The 21,205-nt window shown below is 40.5% G+C and overlaps 1 protein-coding gene across 1 annotated transcript in view; it reads right to left on the bottom strand.

Annotated features, from left to right (window-relative positions):
* LOC137544037 (aquaporin-5-like) overlaps positions 1-21,205 on the bottom strand; it is a 54,348-nt gene that overhangs the window by 10,240 nt on the left and 22,903 nt on the right. Inside the window, exon 2 of the mRNA XM_068265106.1 lies at positions 11,462-11,626. Within this exon, the coding sequence (XP_068121207.1) occupies positions 11,462-11,626 (165 nt within the window). The remainder of the gene's footprint in view (positions 1-11,461; positions 11,627-21,205) is intronic.

Raw genomic sequence — 21,205 nt, 5'->3', positions numbered from 1 at the left:
CGCATTAGTGAAATAATACATTCTGCTGGGAACCCTCTCAACATATGCACCTCTAGCCTGTCCATCCCCCCTAGTGTTTCCAGCTTGATTATGCAATCTCACTGTCTGACATTCCTCTTGTGGACTAGAACAGATTCTATTTTGAACAAAAACACTGAACTGCTGTTATCAAATGCATCTGCATGATCTTGTTTTGTTGCAACCTCCTTGTAATAATATTGTTCTGAATTGTTGCAATATTTACTGTACCTTCATTAACTTGGCACTATATCTACAATTACCTGAAGATACACTTAAATTGTCTTTCTTTCTTTCTTTCTTTCTTTTTTATGTCGCAAGATTTAACATTTTTTTGCAAAGATGAAAAAACAAACATAATTTTGCAAATTCTAAATGTGGCCTCACACCTCAGTATACAGTACATTGTTTCAAAATCCGTGTTATTTTGTTTTTCCCACGTTTATTTATAATTGCAAAGAAATCGATTAGCTTAGAAGCAATATACAATGCTGCCCATAATTATTATTAAAGTTACTTTTATTCAACCAGCAAGTAATTTTGTGATGCCACATGACATAGGTGTCTCCTAAAAGGTAAAATGATGTACAAAAGGCATTATTGTGGGGTAAAAAATGTTTATCTTTTATTTACATTTGAGCAAAAAGTGTCCAGTCCAAAATTATTCATATCCTTCTTAATAATCAATAGAAAAGCCTATTACAGCAATCATCTTTAGCAATGAGCTCTAAAGTTTTTAGATTGGAGCGTCTTCTTTCCGAATCAGCTAATTATAGCGCTAAGAATTTTGGGCAATATTCCTGCCATCACCCTGATCTTTAGCGCCCTCCACAGATTCTGACTTGGATTCAAGTCAGGACTCTGGCTGGGCCACTGCAAAACATTAATGTTGTTGTCTGCTAACCATTTCTTCAGCCCTTTTGCTGTGTGTTTTGGGTCATTGTCATGCTGAAATGTCCACTGGTGCCCAAGGCCAAGTTTCTCTGCAGACTACCTGATGTTGTCATTGAGAATCCTCACATATTGCTCTATTTTCATGGTGCAGTTTACTGTGATTAGGGTTTAATGACAGCGTTCTGCTGCAGGGATGCAGTGTCTTAGCACTGGTGATATTGCAGAAGATAAATGTCAAATAAAAATAGGATTTTAATAAGGCTTCAGACTCTCTTTAAGTAAAAATTTGCCAGGTGTATGAATAATTATTGGCAGCACTGTATATATAGTGTGTGTGTGTGTGTGTGTGTGTGTGTGTGTGTGTGTCTGTGCGTGCGTGCGTGCGTGCGTGCGTGCGCGCGCGCGCACAGTGAGTTTATAACATGGTATATTTCTGCAATAATGTAATTGTATTAACTTTTTCACATGTCATGCAATTGTAATAGAAGGGATCTTGGACTTAATATAGAGCTATGTGAGATTTATTTTTCAGTTAAGATAATTCTGAGTCTACTTTAATGTGTGAGTTGGGGAAACACAAGTACGCATGTTGGGACTGGGAGAGAGTTTGGGGACATTGCTGTGACATGTTTTAAAATATCAAGTTTTGCAGGTTTTTTAGATTTTTGAAAAATATATGAAATTCAGTATGGCTCCCATTTTATTTTTATTCATTTGAAATGTTTTAAAGTAAACCCGAGGTGAGAGTAATATGGAGGCTGCCATATTTATTTTCTTTTAAGCAATACCAGTTCCCTGGCTATCCTGCTGATCCTCGGCCTCTAATGCTTTTAGCCATAGACCCGGAACAAGCATGCAGCAGATCAGGTGTTTCTGACAGTATTGTCAGATCTGGCAAGATCAGCTGCATGCTTGTTTATGGTGTAGTTCAGACTGCTGCAGCCAAATAGATCAGCGGGGCTGACAGGCAACTGGTATTGTTTAGAAGGAAATAAATACGGCAGCCTCCATATCACTCTCACTATGGGTTCACTTTAAATATCCTGGGGCTGGAATCTCTCTTTACCCGCCTTTAAAACTGTCCCTTAAGATCTCTTGCATACAAATGGTACTGAAAACCACACATCAGTAAGCTTTTTATATTAAGAGGTTTTAAATGGTGATGTCGCGAACCTCCGATTTTCGGTTCGCTCACCCCGTTCGTGAACTTCCGCGGAAGGTTCGGTTTGCGTAAAACCACAATAGACTTCAATGGGGAGGCGAACTTTGAAAAATAGAAAAAATGATGCTGGCCACAAAAGTGATGGAAAAGATGTTTCAAGGGGTCTAACGCCTGGAGGGGGGCATGGCGGAGTGGGATACATGCCCAAAGTCGCGGGGAAAAATCTGGATTTGACGCAAAGCAGCGTTTTAAGGGCAGAAATCACATTGAATGCTAAATTGCAGGCCTTAAGTGCTTTAAAACATCTTGCATGTGTATACATCAATCAGGGAGTGTAATTAGAGTTCTGCTTCACACTGACACACCAAATTCACTGTGTAACGCACCGCAAACAGCTGTTTGCATTGTGACGGCCATGCTGGACTGGTGCGCAACATGGCCAGAGTGCAGGCCGTGGCAGTTTTCCAGCCCATATGGTCGCCGGGCTGTGGTAGCTCAATGATAGAACAACAGTGACTGTCCAGCTGATCAAATTTGGTCTGTCCACAATGAAGCAACGACCTTATTATCTTCTTGTATGAAGGTAGGCATATGTAGGAGTCCCAGTATTGGTAGGTAGGCATAGGTAGGAGTCCCAGTATAGGTAGCTAGGCATAGGTAGGTGCCTCAGTAGTTAGCTAGACATAGGTAGGAGTCCCAGTATAGGTAGGTAGGCATAGGTAGGTGCCTCAGTAGTTAGCTAGGCATAGGTAGGAGACCCAGTATAGGTAGGTAGGCATAGGTAGATGCCCCAGTAGTTAGCTAGGCATAGGTAGGAGACCCAGTATAGGTAGGTAGGCATAGGTAGGAGTCCCAGTATAGGTAGGTAGGCATAGGTAGGTGCCTCAGTAGTTAGCTAGGCATAGGTAGGAGTCCCAGTATAGGTAAGTAGGCATAGGTAGTAGTCCCAGTATAGGTAGGTAGGCATAGGTAGGAGTTTTAGTATAGGTAGGTAGGCATAGGTAGGCGCCTCAGTAGTTAGCTAGGCATAGGTAGGACTCCCAATATAGGTAGGTAGGTAGGCATAGGTAGGTGCCTCAGTAGTTAGCTAGGCATAGGTAGGAGACCCATTATAGGTAGGTAGGAATAGGTAGGTGTCCCAGTAGTTAGCTAGGCATAGGTAGGAGACCCAGTATAGGTAGGTAGGCATACGTAAGTCCTCTAGTATAGGTAGGTAGGTAGGTGTCCCCGTATAGGTAAGTAGGTGCCCCAGTAGTTAGGTAGGTATAGGTAGGTGTCCCAGTATAGATAGTTAGGCAGGGCCTGGCTGGCACAGTAATAACAATTACCAAGGTCCACCTGCAACAGATAGGGCTGTATAATGTCAGTGTCAGTGAGCAACACACACAAAAAAACACATCAGGAAAACATTAGCTCTCAAAAGAGCTGTTGAGGGGTGCTATTTTAGCAATAACAATAAGCCAGGAGCAAGCCAAGAGCCTAACTAATCTTTCCCTAGGAGAAAAAAAATCTGCAGCAGCTCTCCCTAGTCTTTCTATTTTCAGCAGGCACACGAGTGAGTGTCATGGCCAGCGAGCCTGCCTCATATAAGGGGGGGGGGGGGGGGGGCAGGGCTTAGTGTAGCCTGAATGGCTATTATGGGGTGGATCGAAGTTCCGAAAAGTTCGCCTGGAACCGTTCGCCGGCGAACCGTTCGCTACATCTCTAGTTTTAAATAGGCTGAAGCCCTGCAGACTGATTTTATTGCCTTAATCTAAGTCAGCTTACGCTGACATGTTTAGGTTTTCAGCTGTTCACGAGCCTAAAATATACAGTATTTGGTAAAATTAAAAAATGTTGTAGTGGGCAAAAATTATTGAGCATTTTATGTAAATGATGGTAGCTTTTAAAATGTAATGGCTGCTTCATACAAGATCTGACATGTAAATTAGTTGCTTTCCCACAGGGTTCCATCTGCGTGGATATCCAACTGTGTGACATATCGTGGATGGAGCTGTTTATAAAGACTAATCGATGGCTTCTGAGAGTTATTACATGTCATTAATGGATGTCCAAATTAATGGCAGAGGGATACCGAGGAATAAAAAATTTGCATTTTTTTTTACATTACAGAGATTACTTACGGCAGCTTAAAGGGGAACTGAAGAGAGAGGTATATGGAGGCTGTCATGTTTATTTCCTTTTAGACAATACCAGTTTCCTGGCAGCCCTGCTGATCCTCTGCCTCTAATACTATTAGCCATAGCCCCTGAACAAGCATGCAGCAGATCAGGTGTTTCAGTGGTTCAGACTTATAAGTCTGATCTGACAAGACTAGCTGCATGCTTGTTTCTGGTTTTAATCAGATACTACTGCAGAGAAATAGACCAGCAGGGCCGCCAGGTAACTGGTATTGATTAAAAGGAAATAAACATGACAGCCTCCATATACCTCTCTCTTCAGTTCCCCTTTAACAAAAATATAGTTATTTGTAAAGTATAGTAAACATTGATGAGGATGTCATTTTCAGTGAAACAAAAATCACAGCTGGATTTTGAGTAGGTTCTGTATTAGTAAATGTTAAATTCTCCACAAATAGAACTGTGTGCCGGCCATATGCGTGGGAGAATTAACATGGCCTGTTTCAGGCTACTGAGGGTACTGCAGCAAGCAAGGTTTTGTTTATCTTTGGAGACGCACCACTAGGGTCAGAATCATATAAAAGAAGTAATAAATGGCTCCGTTATGATGTCCAATGCTGATTTTCAAAATATTGGGAGTAAATAAAGAAATATCCTCAGGAAACAGTGATTGACTCCCATATAAGCCACTCTTCCCAGTATAGCCCCTTCCACAGTAGCCAGATACCAATGCACCACTTACACTGTAAACATTGCAAAGACTTACTATTGCAGTGCAACTTTCTACGCTAAGATGCCCCCATAAAGTCACACTGCAACATCCAACTGTGAACTTAGCTTGAGGGCTAGTTCACAGTGCTCAATTGTGTTGATATTTCCTGGGGAAAATGAGCTAAAAAACAGATAGTTGTATTGAAGACACACCACCAGAAGGGTCCAGTGACCCACTAACAACTAATACGTTATTTAACCACTTCAGTACTAAAGTTTTTTTCCCTTCAAAACAAGCAATTTTCACATCACGCTCCTCCCATTCATTCACCAATAAATGTATCACTAATTATCACACTTAAATGATCTATATATTGTATTTTGTGGGACAAACTAGGCTTATTTTGGGCAGTACTTTTTGCTAAGAATTATTTTATTTTATATGCATTTTGCAGGGAAGACAAAGAAAAAAAACCTGAAAAAAATCACCATTTCTCAGATTTAAGCCTTTGTAGTTTCAAAATAAAATGTGCTATTGATGATGAAACAAACACATTTTATTTGTCCATTTGTCCTGGTTATTACAACATTTAAATTGTGTCCCTAGTACAAGGTATGGCGATAATATTTTATTTGGAAATAAAGGTGCATTTAACCTCCTTAGCGGTAACCCCGTGTGTGACACGGGGTAAGCCGCCGGAGGGTGCCGCTCAGGCCCTGCTGGGCCGATTTAAATAATTTTTTTTGCTGAACGCAGCTAGCACTTTGCTAGCTGCGCCAGCACCCCGATCGCCGCTGCCGCGCGCCCGATCGCCGCTATCCGGTGCGGCGCTCGCCCCCCCCCAGACCCCGTGCGCTGCCTGGCCAATCAGTGCCAGGCAGCGCCGAGGGGTGGATCGGGTCTCCCAATGACATCCCGACGTCGCTGACGTCATCCCGCCCCGTCGCCATGGTGACGGGGAAGCCCTCCAGGAAATCCCGTTCTTTGAACGGGATTTCCTGATCGGAGATCGCCGAAGGCGATCGAAGCGGGCGGGGGGATGCCGCTGAGCAGCGGCTATCATGTAGCGAGCCCTGGGCTCGCTACATGATTTAAAAAAAAAATTAAAAAAAACTGCTGCGCTTCCCCCTGGCGGTATTTTTCATACCGCCAAGGGGGTTAATTCCATTTAGTGTTTTTTATACTATAACAATAATTACAATTCTTTATTTACAAAAGCAACAGTAATATACCCTCATGACATACATATAAAAACAGCTTATTTTTTTAACAAGTGTTTTATTTTAGTAACTATAGGAAAGGGGTGGAAGGAGTTAAAAATTTATGAAAATGTATTTAATTTTTCTATGTGAAAGTGTATTTGGGTGTATTTTTACTTTTTGGCCACACTAACTTATGTGTTCCATAAATAGAACATGGATTCAAAGTGTTTACATGTGTTTACGTCTGTTTTTTTTTAAATCAGAGCCTGCGCTGCTACCGGAGGCTTTGATTCATCACAAGCAGGATGATCAGGTTTGGGAATAGATGTTTTCCATTCCCCGATCACAGAAAGAAAGTATTGCAGCGAAGGTGCAGAAAAGGAATGGGACGATCGTGAGTGGTAGTGGTAAGTAAACAGTATGCATATCTATGCCCCTGAGCCTGAAGTGGAGATAAGCGTACATAAGTGTAGCAAGGGTGCTGAAGTGGTTAAACTACAGATTACTGCTGTCCCAAAATTTGTGACTGGCCTGAGAGTTACCGTCATGCTTTTCTAACCATAAGTCTGGCAACAAGGCCTTGAGTTAGCTAAGGGAGATGTGAGGGAAGCAATTGGGAATGGAGCTTTATAGTCCAGTGGGCCAAGATAGGGGTTGAGGACCAAAGGAATGATAACTGCCCATAACTCAGATAAAAAACAAACAAACTGATTTTTCTTATAGCAACTGCTTGGCCAAGGCAGATTATCAGATATGTGAATGTGTTGCCTCACAGTGCATCACTAGGTGACTCTAGCCACATCTGATCTTTGTCTTTAAAGTATACCCGAGGCAATATGCTTTATTTTGCTGCCTAAAAGGGTTAACTTTTAGGCATGCAATTGATCGCTTCTGTCTTGTTGGTACCTTGTCAGAAATATAGTAAACATCACTGATAAGCAAAGTGCAGCCATAAAAGTTTTCTTGGCAGAATACAACTTCAGAGAGCAGGGGAGAGATAGGAATAGGTCAATAGTTCATGTATTTTCACTCAGGGACACTTCAAGGATACCAGATGCGAAATAATTAAATACTCACTGCACCTCCCGTTCCCCTCCATTCCCTGCCGCTCTTTTCCAGTCGGTCCTGTTGTCTTTGGCAACCTCGGCGACTCAAACCCGGACATACTGCACCGCACATGCGCAGTACGTCCATTATGCTCCCCTGTGGCCGCGCCAAGGGATGTCACAGGACAGGAACATGCTCGTCCTCTCGTGTCTCCAATCAGCGTTCACACCGGGATGCAGGAGCAAGCCCATTCCTGTCCTGTCCTGTGACATCACTACGCGGCCACAGGGGGGCAGAACAGACATACTGCGCATGTGTGTCGCAGTATGTCCGGGTTCGGAGTCACAGATGTCACCCAGAACAACGAGACAGACCAGAGAAGAGCAGCAGGGGACGGAGGGGAACGGGAGGCGAGGTGAGTATTTGAGTATTATGCCCCCCTATCCAGTACAGCTTCAGTTTTTACAAGATGCTTTTGCATCTGGTATCCTTTAATAGGCTGCCACTGAGCAGAGACAACAAAACATTCAATCTACTATGTAAACGTATAAATATAAAGTAAACCATGAGATATCTTAAAGAAAAAGTCATTTTTACGAGTAGGAGGCTAAATACAATTGTTTATCTCACCAGTTTACAGTATTTTCACCCCGGTTTCACTTTAAGAATAATAAGACAGATACATCATCTAGTAAGTAACTCAAATCAATAAGATTTCTCTTTTCATCCACAGAAATCATACAGAGAAAGAAATGTAATTAATGACTATGTCAGACACGCTATCATACATTAATGTCTTTCTTTTTGCGTTGTACCTGTTTGTGTGACTGTCTTGTAGAATTTTCTCATTACACATGCATGTAAGCACTCTGTGATCTGGATTAGTGCTGCTAGATTACCATATTGTATTGTGCACAGATTATAGATAGGCAGAAAGCATGCAGAACAATATAATAAAACATATTATACAATTCCAGTATTTCAGCAGTCACTTGTGGTAAGAGTTGAGCAATGCACTTTATTAGGTACACAATGAGATAACAGTATGGCAGACTGCCCATATGAAGTTATCTTGCAACAAGTGGAATTTAATGAAAGCCAGTAGACAGTTTTCAAAACATAGTTAAGAATGCCTTGAGGTAAAATGCAAAATTTCAGCATAAATATGCAAAGTGCATAGTTACCAGATATATTTTCAGGGACACTCTGTAAAACTGTGTGCACACAGTGACTGACAATTTATGAAAAAACTAAGAAGAAGCAAAACTTATCCATGCCCTAATCACACATATTTCAAGTGAACTTGACCTGAAACTTGGTAGCCACTAGCGCCACCTAGGTGATACAAGTGACACCACAAGGCTGTCTCTTACAAAAAAACAATGGTCCTTTATCCAATTCAAATTTACTCCTGAGTTTTCTCCCAGGAGATAATTTTTCATATTTTTCCTCTTAGAAAAAAAAATAACTTTTCAGCACTTATTAATTAAAAAAATACTAAAAAAAATTGTTATATCAAACTTATGTTGAGTATTCTCTTGCATGATGAAAGCATGGGAATGCACAACTGAGACAAAGATAGTGATAACAGTGTTTCATACACATTTTTAAAGCGGTATAAAACCCTGACATAATATTCAGTAAAAACACGTTTTCCTACTTTTTATATGTCATATGGTTATCATATTTGCTTTTGTGCATAATTATTATTATTCATTTAGAAATTATATGTTCCCAAAGCACACTTTTCTTGCTCTGAAACCTGACTTTGCATTTTATTCATAACTGCTTTATTCATGTTCTAACCTAAGCAGAAATCCTTTCTGATGCTTTCTGATTGTCTCACTGTCTTCAGGAGACCCGACAGTATCAGAGAAGGGTTTGTTTACATTGCTCACTTGATATAATTAAACACAAGATAACATTATCTACATTTCGGATTCGTCCAGCTTTCCCTGCAGGGGAGCTTCTAAGGGCTGTGTTTAACCTTTTGAATGCTGTTCTAGTAAAAAAAAATGCTGGTTGTATATAATATGGTGTAAATAATCTATCAGAGCAAAGAAGAAATGCTGGGCTTCATTCCACTTAAATAGATTTGTATGTGAATATAGTTAATCTCGAGTGGTGTGGGGTGGTAGATAGAGCAAATGATCAATATCATCGAGATTTACATTGTTTACTAAATCAAGCACAAAACTAATTGTGTATGCCTAAAGCCCATACACACGCTCGAAATTTGTCACCCGGCAGGGACATTGCAGGGCCGACACTGTACAGACACGTCTGCAGCCCGTAGGCTAGTAACCTTTTCTGCTGCATAAGGAGCATAAGGAGTAGTGTGTATGCTTCTTAACTCCTTATGCTGCTAAGGCATTTTTGGTATTGGCCTGAGGAAGCGAGCAATAATCCACGAAACGCGTTGTCAATTTTTTGTATAAATACTTTTCCAGTTGAACTGGTGTTTGTATCTTCTGCAGAGGTAAGCGATTACCTTTCTTTCAATACGTTATTTTTTTAAGTTTTAACATCAATATATTTTGGGCACCTCCTTCTACCAATGTCTCCATGGCACAAACTTGTCATAGTGTGAACCCATCTTTATTAAATATGTAGGTTCTCCAGGGGGTGATTCTGATGGTTCCAGGGGGTACTCGGGCTTGATATACTTAACCAAGAATAACAAATGTAGAGTTTTAGAAAATGATAAATCTTATTTAAACAACACCAAATTAGTGTTTTAACTAATTAAAAGCAATAGTAAATGCTTGGAAATAGTTTAGAACCAATTATCATGTACTACAATTAAATATACATTTGTCAAGGGGTACTTGTGATAATGTTTACTATGCTAGGAGGTACATGATGAGTACAGGGCTTTAAAAGGGGTACATGCCTTCCATTTCCTCTTTGCCTCCACTAACACTATGTTATAGCATTACCACCGTAGTAGTATTACCCTTTTTAATAATATTTTATACCAATGGGATCAAAATAACCTGTTCTTTAATATAATTTCACTTCCTTATGACCTCTACATTGTGATTGTTAATAGTTTTTCTTTCTCCCCCAGCCGAGAAGGCCAATATATTGGGAGAGATATGAGAATATTTATTAGATAATTTAGTTCTGGTTCAGTTCTGGTTTAGGATCTATTTGTTTGCTATGTTAACCTAGGAGTAGAACACTACTACACGTGTATTTGGACTTTTCCTTAACGTTCTACGTATTTCTAAAAGGAAATGCAATAACATTGCTGTTCATTTTATGGATGTTCTTTTAGGAATACATCCTATGTAATAAAATGCAAGTGTCCCTGCGTCTGCCCCTGCGTCTGTCCCTGTGTCAGTGCTTTGCGCTACTGCGCATTTCAAGCACTGACAGCCGTTAGGACAGGACACAGGGCGGGTGGGCAGGCCGAGCGTGTGGGTGTGTGTGCGCAGCGGGCGGGTGTGCGTGTGCACTGACTGGTAGCGGTGGTGGCGTGAAGAGACCTAAAGCCCGTTTTTAAACGGTCGTAGGTCAGCTAGTATCTAATATTTTGCAATATAAAACTCTCTTGTATGACATATATTCGCTACTTCTCTGTAAACAGATGTTAACGAACAGCTCAACTAAGGAATGTATGTTGTAATAAACATAATGATTTAAAAAAAAGGGGTACATACCAATGAAATGTTGAGAAACACTGAGCTAGAAGATCAACTTTCAGCACATTAAAGGGGAAAAAGCACCCAGGATACTTTTGCCTGTTTAAATTCATTTCAGTATTATGTTTCTCTTTGTGCTACTTTTATTTGCTGTGTACTGAAAAGGAAGCAGCATTAACAACATAACTTTTGAAAAATGTTTTGTGGCTCGGTGTCCATGTGGATCATTATTGAATAGATGTTTTGCTGTGAATAGTGTGGGGACAGCAGGCTCGGATTTACATCACAGGAGCCTATAGGCCAGATGTCCTGGCACCCTAGACCTTGCCCTCCATGAACCTATAAACCCCCAGCCGAACCGCACCACAAGTATGCTGGCTGTCCCAGCTATCACTTCTCCTTACTTCCCTTGCCCATCATAGGTAGCTACAGGTGCCCCTTAGTATTAGGTAGCCAGAGGTACCCTCAGTATTAAGTTGCATAGATAAGGCAGGAGAAAGGCATTCGAGGAGCAGAAGGAGCCACCTTTCTATCATCAGGCGCCTGTAGGCACGTGCCTACAGTGCCTTATGGTAAATCCGGCCCTGGGTGACAAGCTTGCTTTAAGACTGAGATAGGAAGACATCTATACATTAAAAATAGCAAGTAGAAGAACTTACTCCAACAAGATGGCCAAGAACAACAGAGAGGCCTATGGAGAGAGCAGGTGATCCTACGTTGTCATCCCGCCTGTTGTCAGTAGAGGCATAGATGCAGAGCACAAGCTGTAGTGTTAGGATGATTTCCACAGTGACCGCCTGTCCCTCTGTTGCATTATTACTTGGCTGAAAAAAAAACACATATCATAAAACTACTCAACATTGTATAACTGAAGAACACTCTCATTAGACTAATGCTGGGAACACACGATACGTTTTTTCCCGTTCGATTCTCCGCTCGATCGTTTATCTTCCGCTCATTTTTCTTTTTTCATTCTCTTCTATGAGGAATCGAGCAGTAAAACGATTGAGAGGAATATCGGACATGACGGAATGTATCCATTCAAATGCATCTATCTAATGAAAAAACGGGTTAATTAATTAAACTTTCTTAAAGCGGACCCAAACCAACTTTTTTTTAATTCAAAATATTAAGTTGCACCACTGACACATACAAAGATAAATAAATACTCCTTCAAGCCTATGAGCATTTCAGTGCATGCTTTTCACCTTTCTCTTTTCATAACTAGGGTTATACAGGTGGCAGCCATTAGCAATTCCTCCATTGCTGGACACCACCTACTCCACCAGTTTGCCGGATTCTGTCCCGGCAATTTGAAAGGAAGGGGAGGGGTTCCTCCAATAAATGTAAAATATTTTATATTATCTATGCATCTGAAAAAAAGGCTGCTATTTATCATTATAATTTAGAAAATAGATTTTATTTCTGAAATCTTGTATTTTTAATTTGGGTCCACTTTATTGCTGTTTTTTTTCTCATATTTTAATACTTTTGCTTACTTTAATTTATCTTATATTTTATTAACCTTAGGTTTCAACAGAAATTGATGTTTATGCACACAATTTACATTTAAATGGTCTCATTTAGTGTTAACAAATTATTCATGGCAGCTTTTCGGCTCCCTGCACACTGCAAATCCGTTTTCCGATTCCGATTCCGATTCCGTTTCCGATTCCGATTCCGATTCCGTTTCCGATTTTCCTTGAATACATTCAACAGAAAAACGGATCAAAAAACGCAGCATGCAGTTAAGATTAAAAATCTGAATCGGAATCGGATGTAAAAACAGATTAAAAAGCGGAATCGGAATCTGAAATGCATGCAGTGTGCAAGAGGCCTCCAGCTGATTTTCATGCCTGTCCTAAAATAAACCAGAAGTGAGATCATTAAAAGATTTGGTACTTACCCGGGGCTTCCTCCAGTCCCATAAGCACTGCCACATCCCACGCAGCCCTCCCAAGTGCCTCCGTTCTTCTGCTAGCAGCTCAGCTGCACCAGTTGGACTCTTCTGCACGTGCCCAGAAGGGTCGCGCATGCACAGAAGAGCCCAACTGGTGTGACTGAGATGGCATGCATTAAATATCAGTAGTATGTGTGAGAATCATTTTCCTTTAGCTTGCTAATACCACATTGGATAAAAGCAGCAATAATAAAAGTCAACAGAAGGCCCTTGAAAGTGTCTTCTAAAAATAATAGATACATTTTTAAAGTTTTAAATTCCAGATCTTTACATTTTAACTTGTCTGTTTTGATTATATTTTATATTATATTTCTTTATCCGTTCATATATTTATTCATTTTATTTTAGGTGAAGGTAGGAAAGAAAAATTGCTAGGAATTGGATAGATTGGCACCGGGATGAGTACATTTGAAATCGGCGCCGGTAGACTTGGGCGCAGGATACAGTGGTATATAGCTGATCCTGCTTCTGCACAAGTCCGGGCCGATTGAATTACTATTCCCCCTCCAGGCCGCCATGGATAGTGGGGGAATGAAATAATTCGGCTTCCAGCTATTGCTGGAGGCCGAATTTTTATGTTTTTAAGCAACCTCGGCTCCGTCTTCTGACGGAGCCGACGTTACTCACTGAGCGCTTCAATAGGAATGATTCCTAATGAAGTCTATGGAGGCGCCGGCTGCGCCCAAATCTAGCAGCGCTGAAAAGCACTGCTCCGCACCGGGAATGGTGTCCAGTGCCACCCATCTAGAAATTAGAATAAATATAGATGAGCAGTATATGCAGGCAAAACAGCTGCACCACCACCTAGCAGGAAGAGAATGTGCCAATAATTTTGTAATTATATGCCTCATCACAAAGACATTTGCCTGCATGTTGGAGTTGTTGGGTGTGGAAGGCATCTGATACCCAAGCCTGGTTCATTCCTACAAAGGTCAAATGGTCTGCATTGCCTATGGATTGATGGACTGTATACTGCATTCAATTGTATGATTGATGGACTGTATACTCCTTTCAATTGTATGTTTTGCAAGCTCTGGGCACTGGGCCATCCCTCTGTACAAAGTGGGTGTTCCAACAAGCTGAGGTTGATCTTCATATGGCTACTCGTACATCTGGTGCCATAATTGTTAACAGTCTTGCCACATTTCCCATGCTGGGAACAGAGGTTGAAGGTGATGATAGCTTTGTCAGAAACTGAAGCAAAAAGGAACACCCAGACAGAAAAGATCTTGTGAGCAGACCTAGCGGTAGTCCAAAGCTATTCCGTCACACATACAAGGGCAGATGTTGGACGGTGGGCTGATGTGGCTGCTAACTGAAGACCACTGTGTTAGTACTCTTGTTTATAGGCACTCTGTTCCTTTTCACATAATGTTGCTACTGTGAAAATTCCAACTTATTTTCTCTTTGCTAATTCATGTTTTCTTTGCTTCATGTTGGGTCAACTGTAATTGGACATACATAAGAGTTCTACTCTAACTTGAAATAGATGACTTGACAATGGATGAATTAAGAATTACCACAAATTTGAAAACACACTCATCAGCTCAAAATTCTATTTATCAACACAATCAGCTTCAATGGTTTACAGAACTGTATTCTCTCAGCTATATTGTTATGGTAACTGCACACTTATCACATTTTTTTGTTCGATTGTGTGAATCTGTATGATCTAATCTGCTAGGATTCTATTACACAACTTGTTTGATTGATCATAATTTCAATCAGTTTTCTAAACATGCATCCTTTTTATACTACATGCCTTAATTTTTATCTACATGTACATCACCCAAAGTGTACAAACTATATGCATAGATTTTTGCTTATAATAATACAATATAAAATATTAATGAATTTCTTTACACAAATCATATTGCACTATTGTTAATTTTTCAACCTCTTGAATACTTCATTCTCCTTATCTCCCTTCCACGCATCCAGTTACATATGCAATTCACTTTTTCTCCTGAGTTTTCTCCTAGCAGATAATTTTTCATCTTCTATTTAAAATAACTTTTCAGTACTTTGCAACTGAAACGTACTAAAAAGTAGGTGAAAAAGTACTAAAAAAATTATTATTTTTTGCTTGCTGGTAATTTAAAAGACATTTTATTGACAATTTTGAACATATCACCTGGGAGAAAACTAAGGAGAAAAAAGTTAATCGCATACGGGCCCCAGTCTCCAGGACTGGATAAACATTTACTATTTCATTCCAACAATGCAGAGCCTCAGGTAACCTAATTATGCAGCATGTCCTACCAAATATCATAATGAGACAGTGCGCCTCCCAAAACGTAATTAGGCAGCACAACATGTATTCTTGCAGGTAGAAGGGGATCAGAGGGGCATCAGATAGGGTTAGGCATCTACTGAGGAAGGGTTCAAGTGAGAAGAGGGTTTTTCAGAATGACCCACTGCCCAATAATAGAATATCTGCAATTCTACCAATATTCTACTTGCGTCTTTCTCCATCTCCAAAATTACAATGATGCCCTTTTTATATGTACGATTCTCACCATCCTCCAATTCTTACTGTATTACCCTTCCCTTCCCTTTCCCTTTCTCTTTTACCCTTCCCTTTCACACTATTCAACCTGCCTTTCATGCACTGAACATGCATATACAGGTTGTGGCAGTAACCTAGAGGGATCTCTGGAGGTGGAGTGCATCCGAGTTGTGCCAATCTCGATCACCAGTGCTGTGACTTGTTACTACTACTGTTTACCTGAGGATACAAGGCTTTATCCTGGTTACAGCAGCAGTGTTCCCTGAGGTTTAGAATAAGAGAGGCATCAGGAGTTGTTACTGGGGCGTCTCTGAACTACATTTTCACTTCAACCTGCCTGTACCCAAAAGGAGCCAATTGGCAAATTGCTAGCATAGATAGTATTTATTTGAGCATGGTTATTTTTCTGGTACTACTTAGTGTTACTAGCCTAGTAGGTTAGCTATGTAATCAACTCCAATGGCAAAAGACAGGCCCACTCAGTTAGGACAGCATTTGCATTATAATCTGCCTGACAGCACAACCTGTTTCCTGGCTCCTGAGTGGTCATATGAGTAGTATATATATATATATGTTTGATAATAACAGAAACAGCTACAAGACTGTGTGATTTGGTATGTGGTAATGCATAGTTATGTGTGCTCAGGACAAAGCAGACTGTGTTAAAGAAATCCTGATGTGAGAGGGATTTGGAGGTTGACATGATTATTTGCTTTTGAACAATGTAAATTTACTGGCTGTCCTGCTCCTCTGCCTCTAATATTTTTTGCCATAGACCCTGAACAAGCATGCAGTTCAGGTGCTCTGACTGCACTCTGACTAGATAAGCCACATGCTTGTTTCAGGTGTGTGATTCAGACACTACAGAACACAGTAAAATTGTCAGGACTGCCAGGCATAGACTTGGTGCCACTAATGTATCAATGCCAACCCTCTTCACTACATCATGTTTACTGACAGTAAACATGATGTAGTGGGAACGTGAAAAACAGCATAATGGTACATCCTATAGTGAATTTGAATGAATTCTAGAGAAAAAATATTGGCCACAATTAGCTAAAATCATGCTGGTGATAATAAAGCAAGTGAAAACTTATCACCACACATCAATCTGTATTTTAAGTGTTAATTTACTAGAGAAGCTAGTTAGAGTGTTGTCTTTTCTCTTTTCTTAAGTTATCACCTCTGTAGTTATTTTCACATGCAGTAGATAGGGAGGGGAGGAGCATACACAGGTAGGATGTAGCTCCACCCCCTCCTGCTGCCGAAATAATTACAGCTAACCTGTGTTGGACAGTATGGGAAGGAGAGAGAGAGGTTGTGGCTATATGTGTATGGCTAGGTCTGTGTGTTTTTCTGTGCCTCTGTGTGTGAATTTCTGTGGGTGTGTCCGTAAGTATAAAAAACAAAAACAAAGTTTTGTAAAAGTAATACCTTTTAATGTGTGTTTGCGTCTGTGTGTGTGTCTGTGAGGGCATGTGGCTGAGTATATATACAGTGGTGTGAAAAACTATTTGCCCCCTTCCTGATTTCCTATTCTTTTGCATGTTTGTCACACTTAAATGTTTCTGCTCATCAAAAACCGTTAACTATTAGTCAAAGATAAAATAATTTAACACAAAATGCAGTTTTAAATGATGTTTTTTATTATTTAGTGAGAAAAAAACCTCAAAACCTACATGGCCCTGTGTGAAAAAGAAATTGCCCCCTGAACCTAATAACTGGTTGGGCCACCCTTAGCATCAATAACTGCAATCAAGCGTTTGCGATAACTTGCAACGAGTCTTTTACAGTGCTCTGGAGGAATTTTGGCCCACTCATCTTTGCAGAATTGTAATTCAGCTTTATTTGAGGGTTTTCTAGCACGAACCACCTTTTTAAGGTCATGCCACAACATCTCAATAGGATTCAGGTCAGGACTTTGACTAGGCCACTCCAAAGTCTTCATTCTGTTTTTCTTCAGCCATTCAGAGATAGATTTGCTGGTGTGTTTTGGGTCATTGTCCTGCTGCAGCACCCAAGATCGCTTCAGCTTGAGTTGACAAACAGATGGCCGGACATTCTCCTTCAGGATTTTTTGGTAGACAGTAGAATTCATGGCTCCATCTATCACAGCAAGCCTTCCAGGTCCTGAAGCAGTAAAAAAACTCCAGACCATCACACTACCACCACCATATCTTACTGTTGGTATGATGTTCTTTTTGCTGAAATGCTGTGTTACTTCTATGCCAGATGTAACGGGACACGCACCTTCCAAAAAGTTCAATTTTTGTCTCGTCGGTCCACAAGGTATTTTCCCAAAAGTCTTGGCAATCATTGAGATGTTTTTTAGCAAAATTGAGACGAGCCTTAATGTTCTTTTTGCTTAAAAGTGGTTTGTGCCTTAGATATCTGCCATGCAGGCCGTTTTTGCTCAGTCTCTTTCTTATGGTGGATTCGTGAACAATGACCTTAATTGAGGCAAGTGAGGCCTGCAGTTCTTTAGATGTTGTCCTGTATTCTTTTGTGGCCTCTCGGATGAGTTTTCTCTGCGCTCTTGGGGTAATTTTGGTCGGCCGGCCACTCCTGGAAAGGTTCATCACTGTTCCATGTTTTTGCCATTTGTGGATAATGGTTCTCACTGTGGTTTGCTGAAGTCCCAAAGCTTTAGAAATGGCTTTATAACCTTTACCAGACTGATAGATCTCAATTACAGTACTTTTGTTCTCATTTGTTCCTGAATTTCTTTGGATCTTGGCATGATGTCTAGCGTTTGAGGTGCTTTTGGTCTACTTCTCTGTGTCAGATAGCTCCTATTTAAGTGATTTCTTGATTGAAACAGGTGTGGCAGTAATCAGGCCTGGGGGTGACTACAGAAATTGAACTCAGGTTTGATAAACCACAGTTAAGTTATTTTTTAACAAGGGGGGCAATCACTTTTTCACACAGGGCCATGTAGATTTGGATTTTGTTTTCTCACTAAATAATAAAAACCATCATTTAAAACTGCATTTTGTGTTCAATTATGTTATCTTTGACTAATAGTTAACGGTTTTTGATGAGCAGAAACATTTAAGTGTGACAAACATGCAAAAGAATAAGAAATCAGGAAGGGGGCAAATAGTTTTTCACACCACTGTATATATACAGGATCTTCTCAAAAAAATGGCATATTGTGATAAAGTTCATTATTTTCTGTAATGTACTGATAAACATTAGACTTTCATATATTTTAGATTCATTACACACAACTGAAGTAGTTCAAGCCTTTTATTGTTTTTCTTATTGATGATTTTGGCATACAGCTCATGAAAACCCAAATTTCCTATCTCAAAAAATTAGCATATTTCAACCGACCAATAAAAGAAAAGTGTTTTTAAAACCAAAAAAGTCAACCTTCAAATAATTATGTTCAGTTATGCACTCAATACTTGGTCGGGAATCCTTTTGCAGAAATGACTGCTTCAATGCGGCGTGGCATGGAGGCAATCAGCCTGTGGCACTGCTCAGGTGTTATGGAGGCCCAGGATGCTTCGATAGCGGCCTTAAGCTCATCCAGAGTGTTGGGTCTTGCGTCTCTCAACTTTCTCTTCACAGAATCCCACAGATTCTCTATGGGGTTCAGGTCAGGAGAGTTGGCAGGCCAATTGAGCACAGTAATACCATGGTCAGTAAACCATTTACCAGTGGTTTGGGCACTGTGAGCAGGTGCCAGGTCATGCTGAAAAATGAAATCTTCATCTCCATAAAATAAAATATATGAAAGTCTAATGTTTATCAGTACATTACAGAAAATAATGAACTTTGTCACAATATGCTAATTTTTTTAGAAGATCCTGTATATATATATATATATATATATATATATATATATATATATATATATATATATATATATATATATATATATATACTTGGTGTCTCTCTTTCCCTCCCTTCTGTATTCCTGCTGTGCATATTTCTCTCTATACAGAGTCCCCTTTTGCAGAAGCAAGTAAAAAAAATAAAGCAGACAGCTCAGAATGGTTCACTTTACATTGCAGTCTCTAGTAACACTCCACTTAAAGTGGATCCGAGGTGAACTTTTACACATTGCATAATTGTGTTCCGTTTCTATTGTTTATAGGGCATTCCTCAAGCCAAATACTTTTTTGTTTTTGTTTTAATACTCTAATTCCCTAACTAAAAAAGCCACGCCCACAGGTTTTCAGAGAGCCTTGGCAGTAGCAAGGGCTCATGGGAGTTCAGTCTGGGCAGGAGGAGGGGGAGGTGTTACTAGCCATTGATTTCAGAGGCAGAGGGGAGGAGGGATGAGGAGAGGGGATTAGGCTGATGGCTCAAGATACAGATAAGCCTGCCTCTGTGTAATGTTTACAAACAACATGGCTGCTGTCATTGTATCACAGGAATAAATAATCATATTCTATTAAAACTGTTTGCAGCTAGATTTGCTGTGTAAACCATCTAAACTTTAGATAACATATGTAGACAAGCTACTTGTTATAGTTAGTTTTTCATCTTGGATCCGCTTTAATGACAGGTCAGGCCAGGTGATAACTTCTCACACGCTTAACACTTGCATTCCTCTCTGTGAATTAACACCTGACTTTAGAATATTGTGTTTATTTTAAGGATTGAAACCTTAACTTCAGAAATCACTCCTTAACCATTTAAGCCGCCTGGCGGCTGCTGCTGTGCTTCTGCGTGCTCCCATGCAGAAGCATGGGAGATCAATGAATGAGAACATAGTTAGAAAGACCGCCGGTTTCGCTTCCAGGCTACAAAAAAATCACTGTGACCATCTTGTGGCCAAATAGCAAAACTACATCTACATAATTTTTTTAACAAAATAAACCCACCTTATTACATTTTAAATAAACTGTTTACCTCCCACACCAAAAATTACCCAAATAAAATATTTCATGAAAAAAAAATTAGCAAACACTGTAGGGGTTTGGAACAGCACCCATGAAAGGAGAAAGGTGTGTGCCCAGGCTTACAGCATCCCACACCACTGGAGCCGTCACTTCAGAAAATCCTTTTGGAGCAGGCACCACCAATGTAGATAATCATCACTTTATTAATCACATAAGTTAAAAGGCAGCAGCACAACGACAGACCGCTGTTTCGAGCCTCCTGGCTCTTTATCAAGTTGTGAAAAACTGCAATACAACCATACATCAACCACCATTCATTATATACAGTAAATGAACCAATCAGTGATCTGCGTTTGAACTGACCAATTGCAATGCTCAGCAGCATGGAGGACCTGATGGGAAACTGTGTAAAAAACAGTAAATCCCACCCCTTAGAAAAGGAATCCTCCCACTAACTGCTTAAGTATAGTATAATGACTGACACCAGTCATAAAAATGAGGTTGCCCCGTCCAACAAAGCTTACCATCATGTATACAGGAAAACTCAGTTTCCTAGCAAGAGCCGTTCGCGCAGAAAATACATCCCTGCTGATAGCCCACCGCGCATTCTAGCCGCCGACCAATCACGCTCCCTCGTCTGGTTCAGCAGCGGCCAATCAGCGCACTTCCCTGTCCAAACAAATGAAGTGCGCCGACGTCACGCCGCCTCCAAGCTTCGTCCAGTAAGCGGCAGACACGCCTCATATCACCGCTGGCCAACCGCATACACTGCAGCTTCCCATGGCGACCTATAGCGCAAAACCTGGGTGTCACGCCTCCCCATGCTTAACACCAATCCTGAGGATGTAAACATACATAGCGTCCAATCCGGACGCCCAGCATCAAGGAGGCTATTACCACCCCACCCTACGAGCGCCTCAGGAGCCAGGGAAACGGCTTAATGTATACACAATGCGATCACCATGGCAACCATACAACTAACGACACAAGAACGCCATCAGCGTTCAGAAAGCAGCTGAGGCATAAGAGGAAGCATGTGGAGCCAGGCAACCAAAGCCCCAAAGTTACATATAATTCT

The sequence above is a fragment of the Hyperolius riggenbachi genome, chromosome 2, assembly GCF_040937935.1.
Source record: "Hyperolius riggenbachi isolate aHypRig1 chromosome 2, aHypRig1.pri, whole genome shotgun sequence".
Taxonomy (NCBI): Eukaryota; Metazoa; Chordata; class Amphibia; order Anura; family Hyperoliidae; genus Hyperolius; species Hyperolius riggenbachi.
Note: the sequence above shows the minus strand (reverse complement) of the source record. Positions and strands in the feature narration are given on the sequence as shown.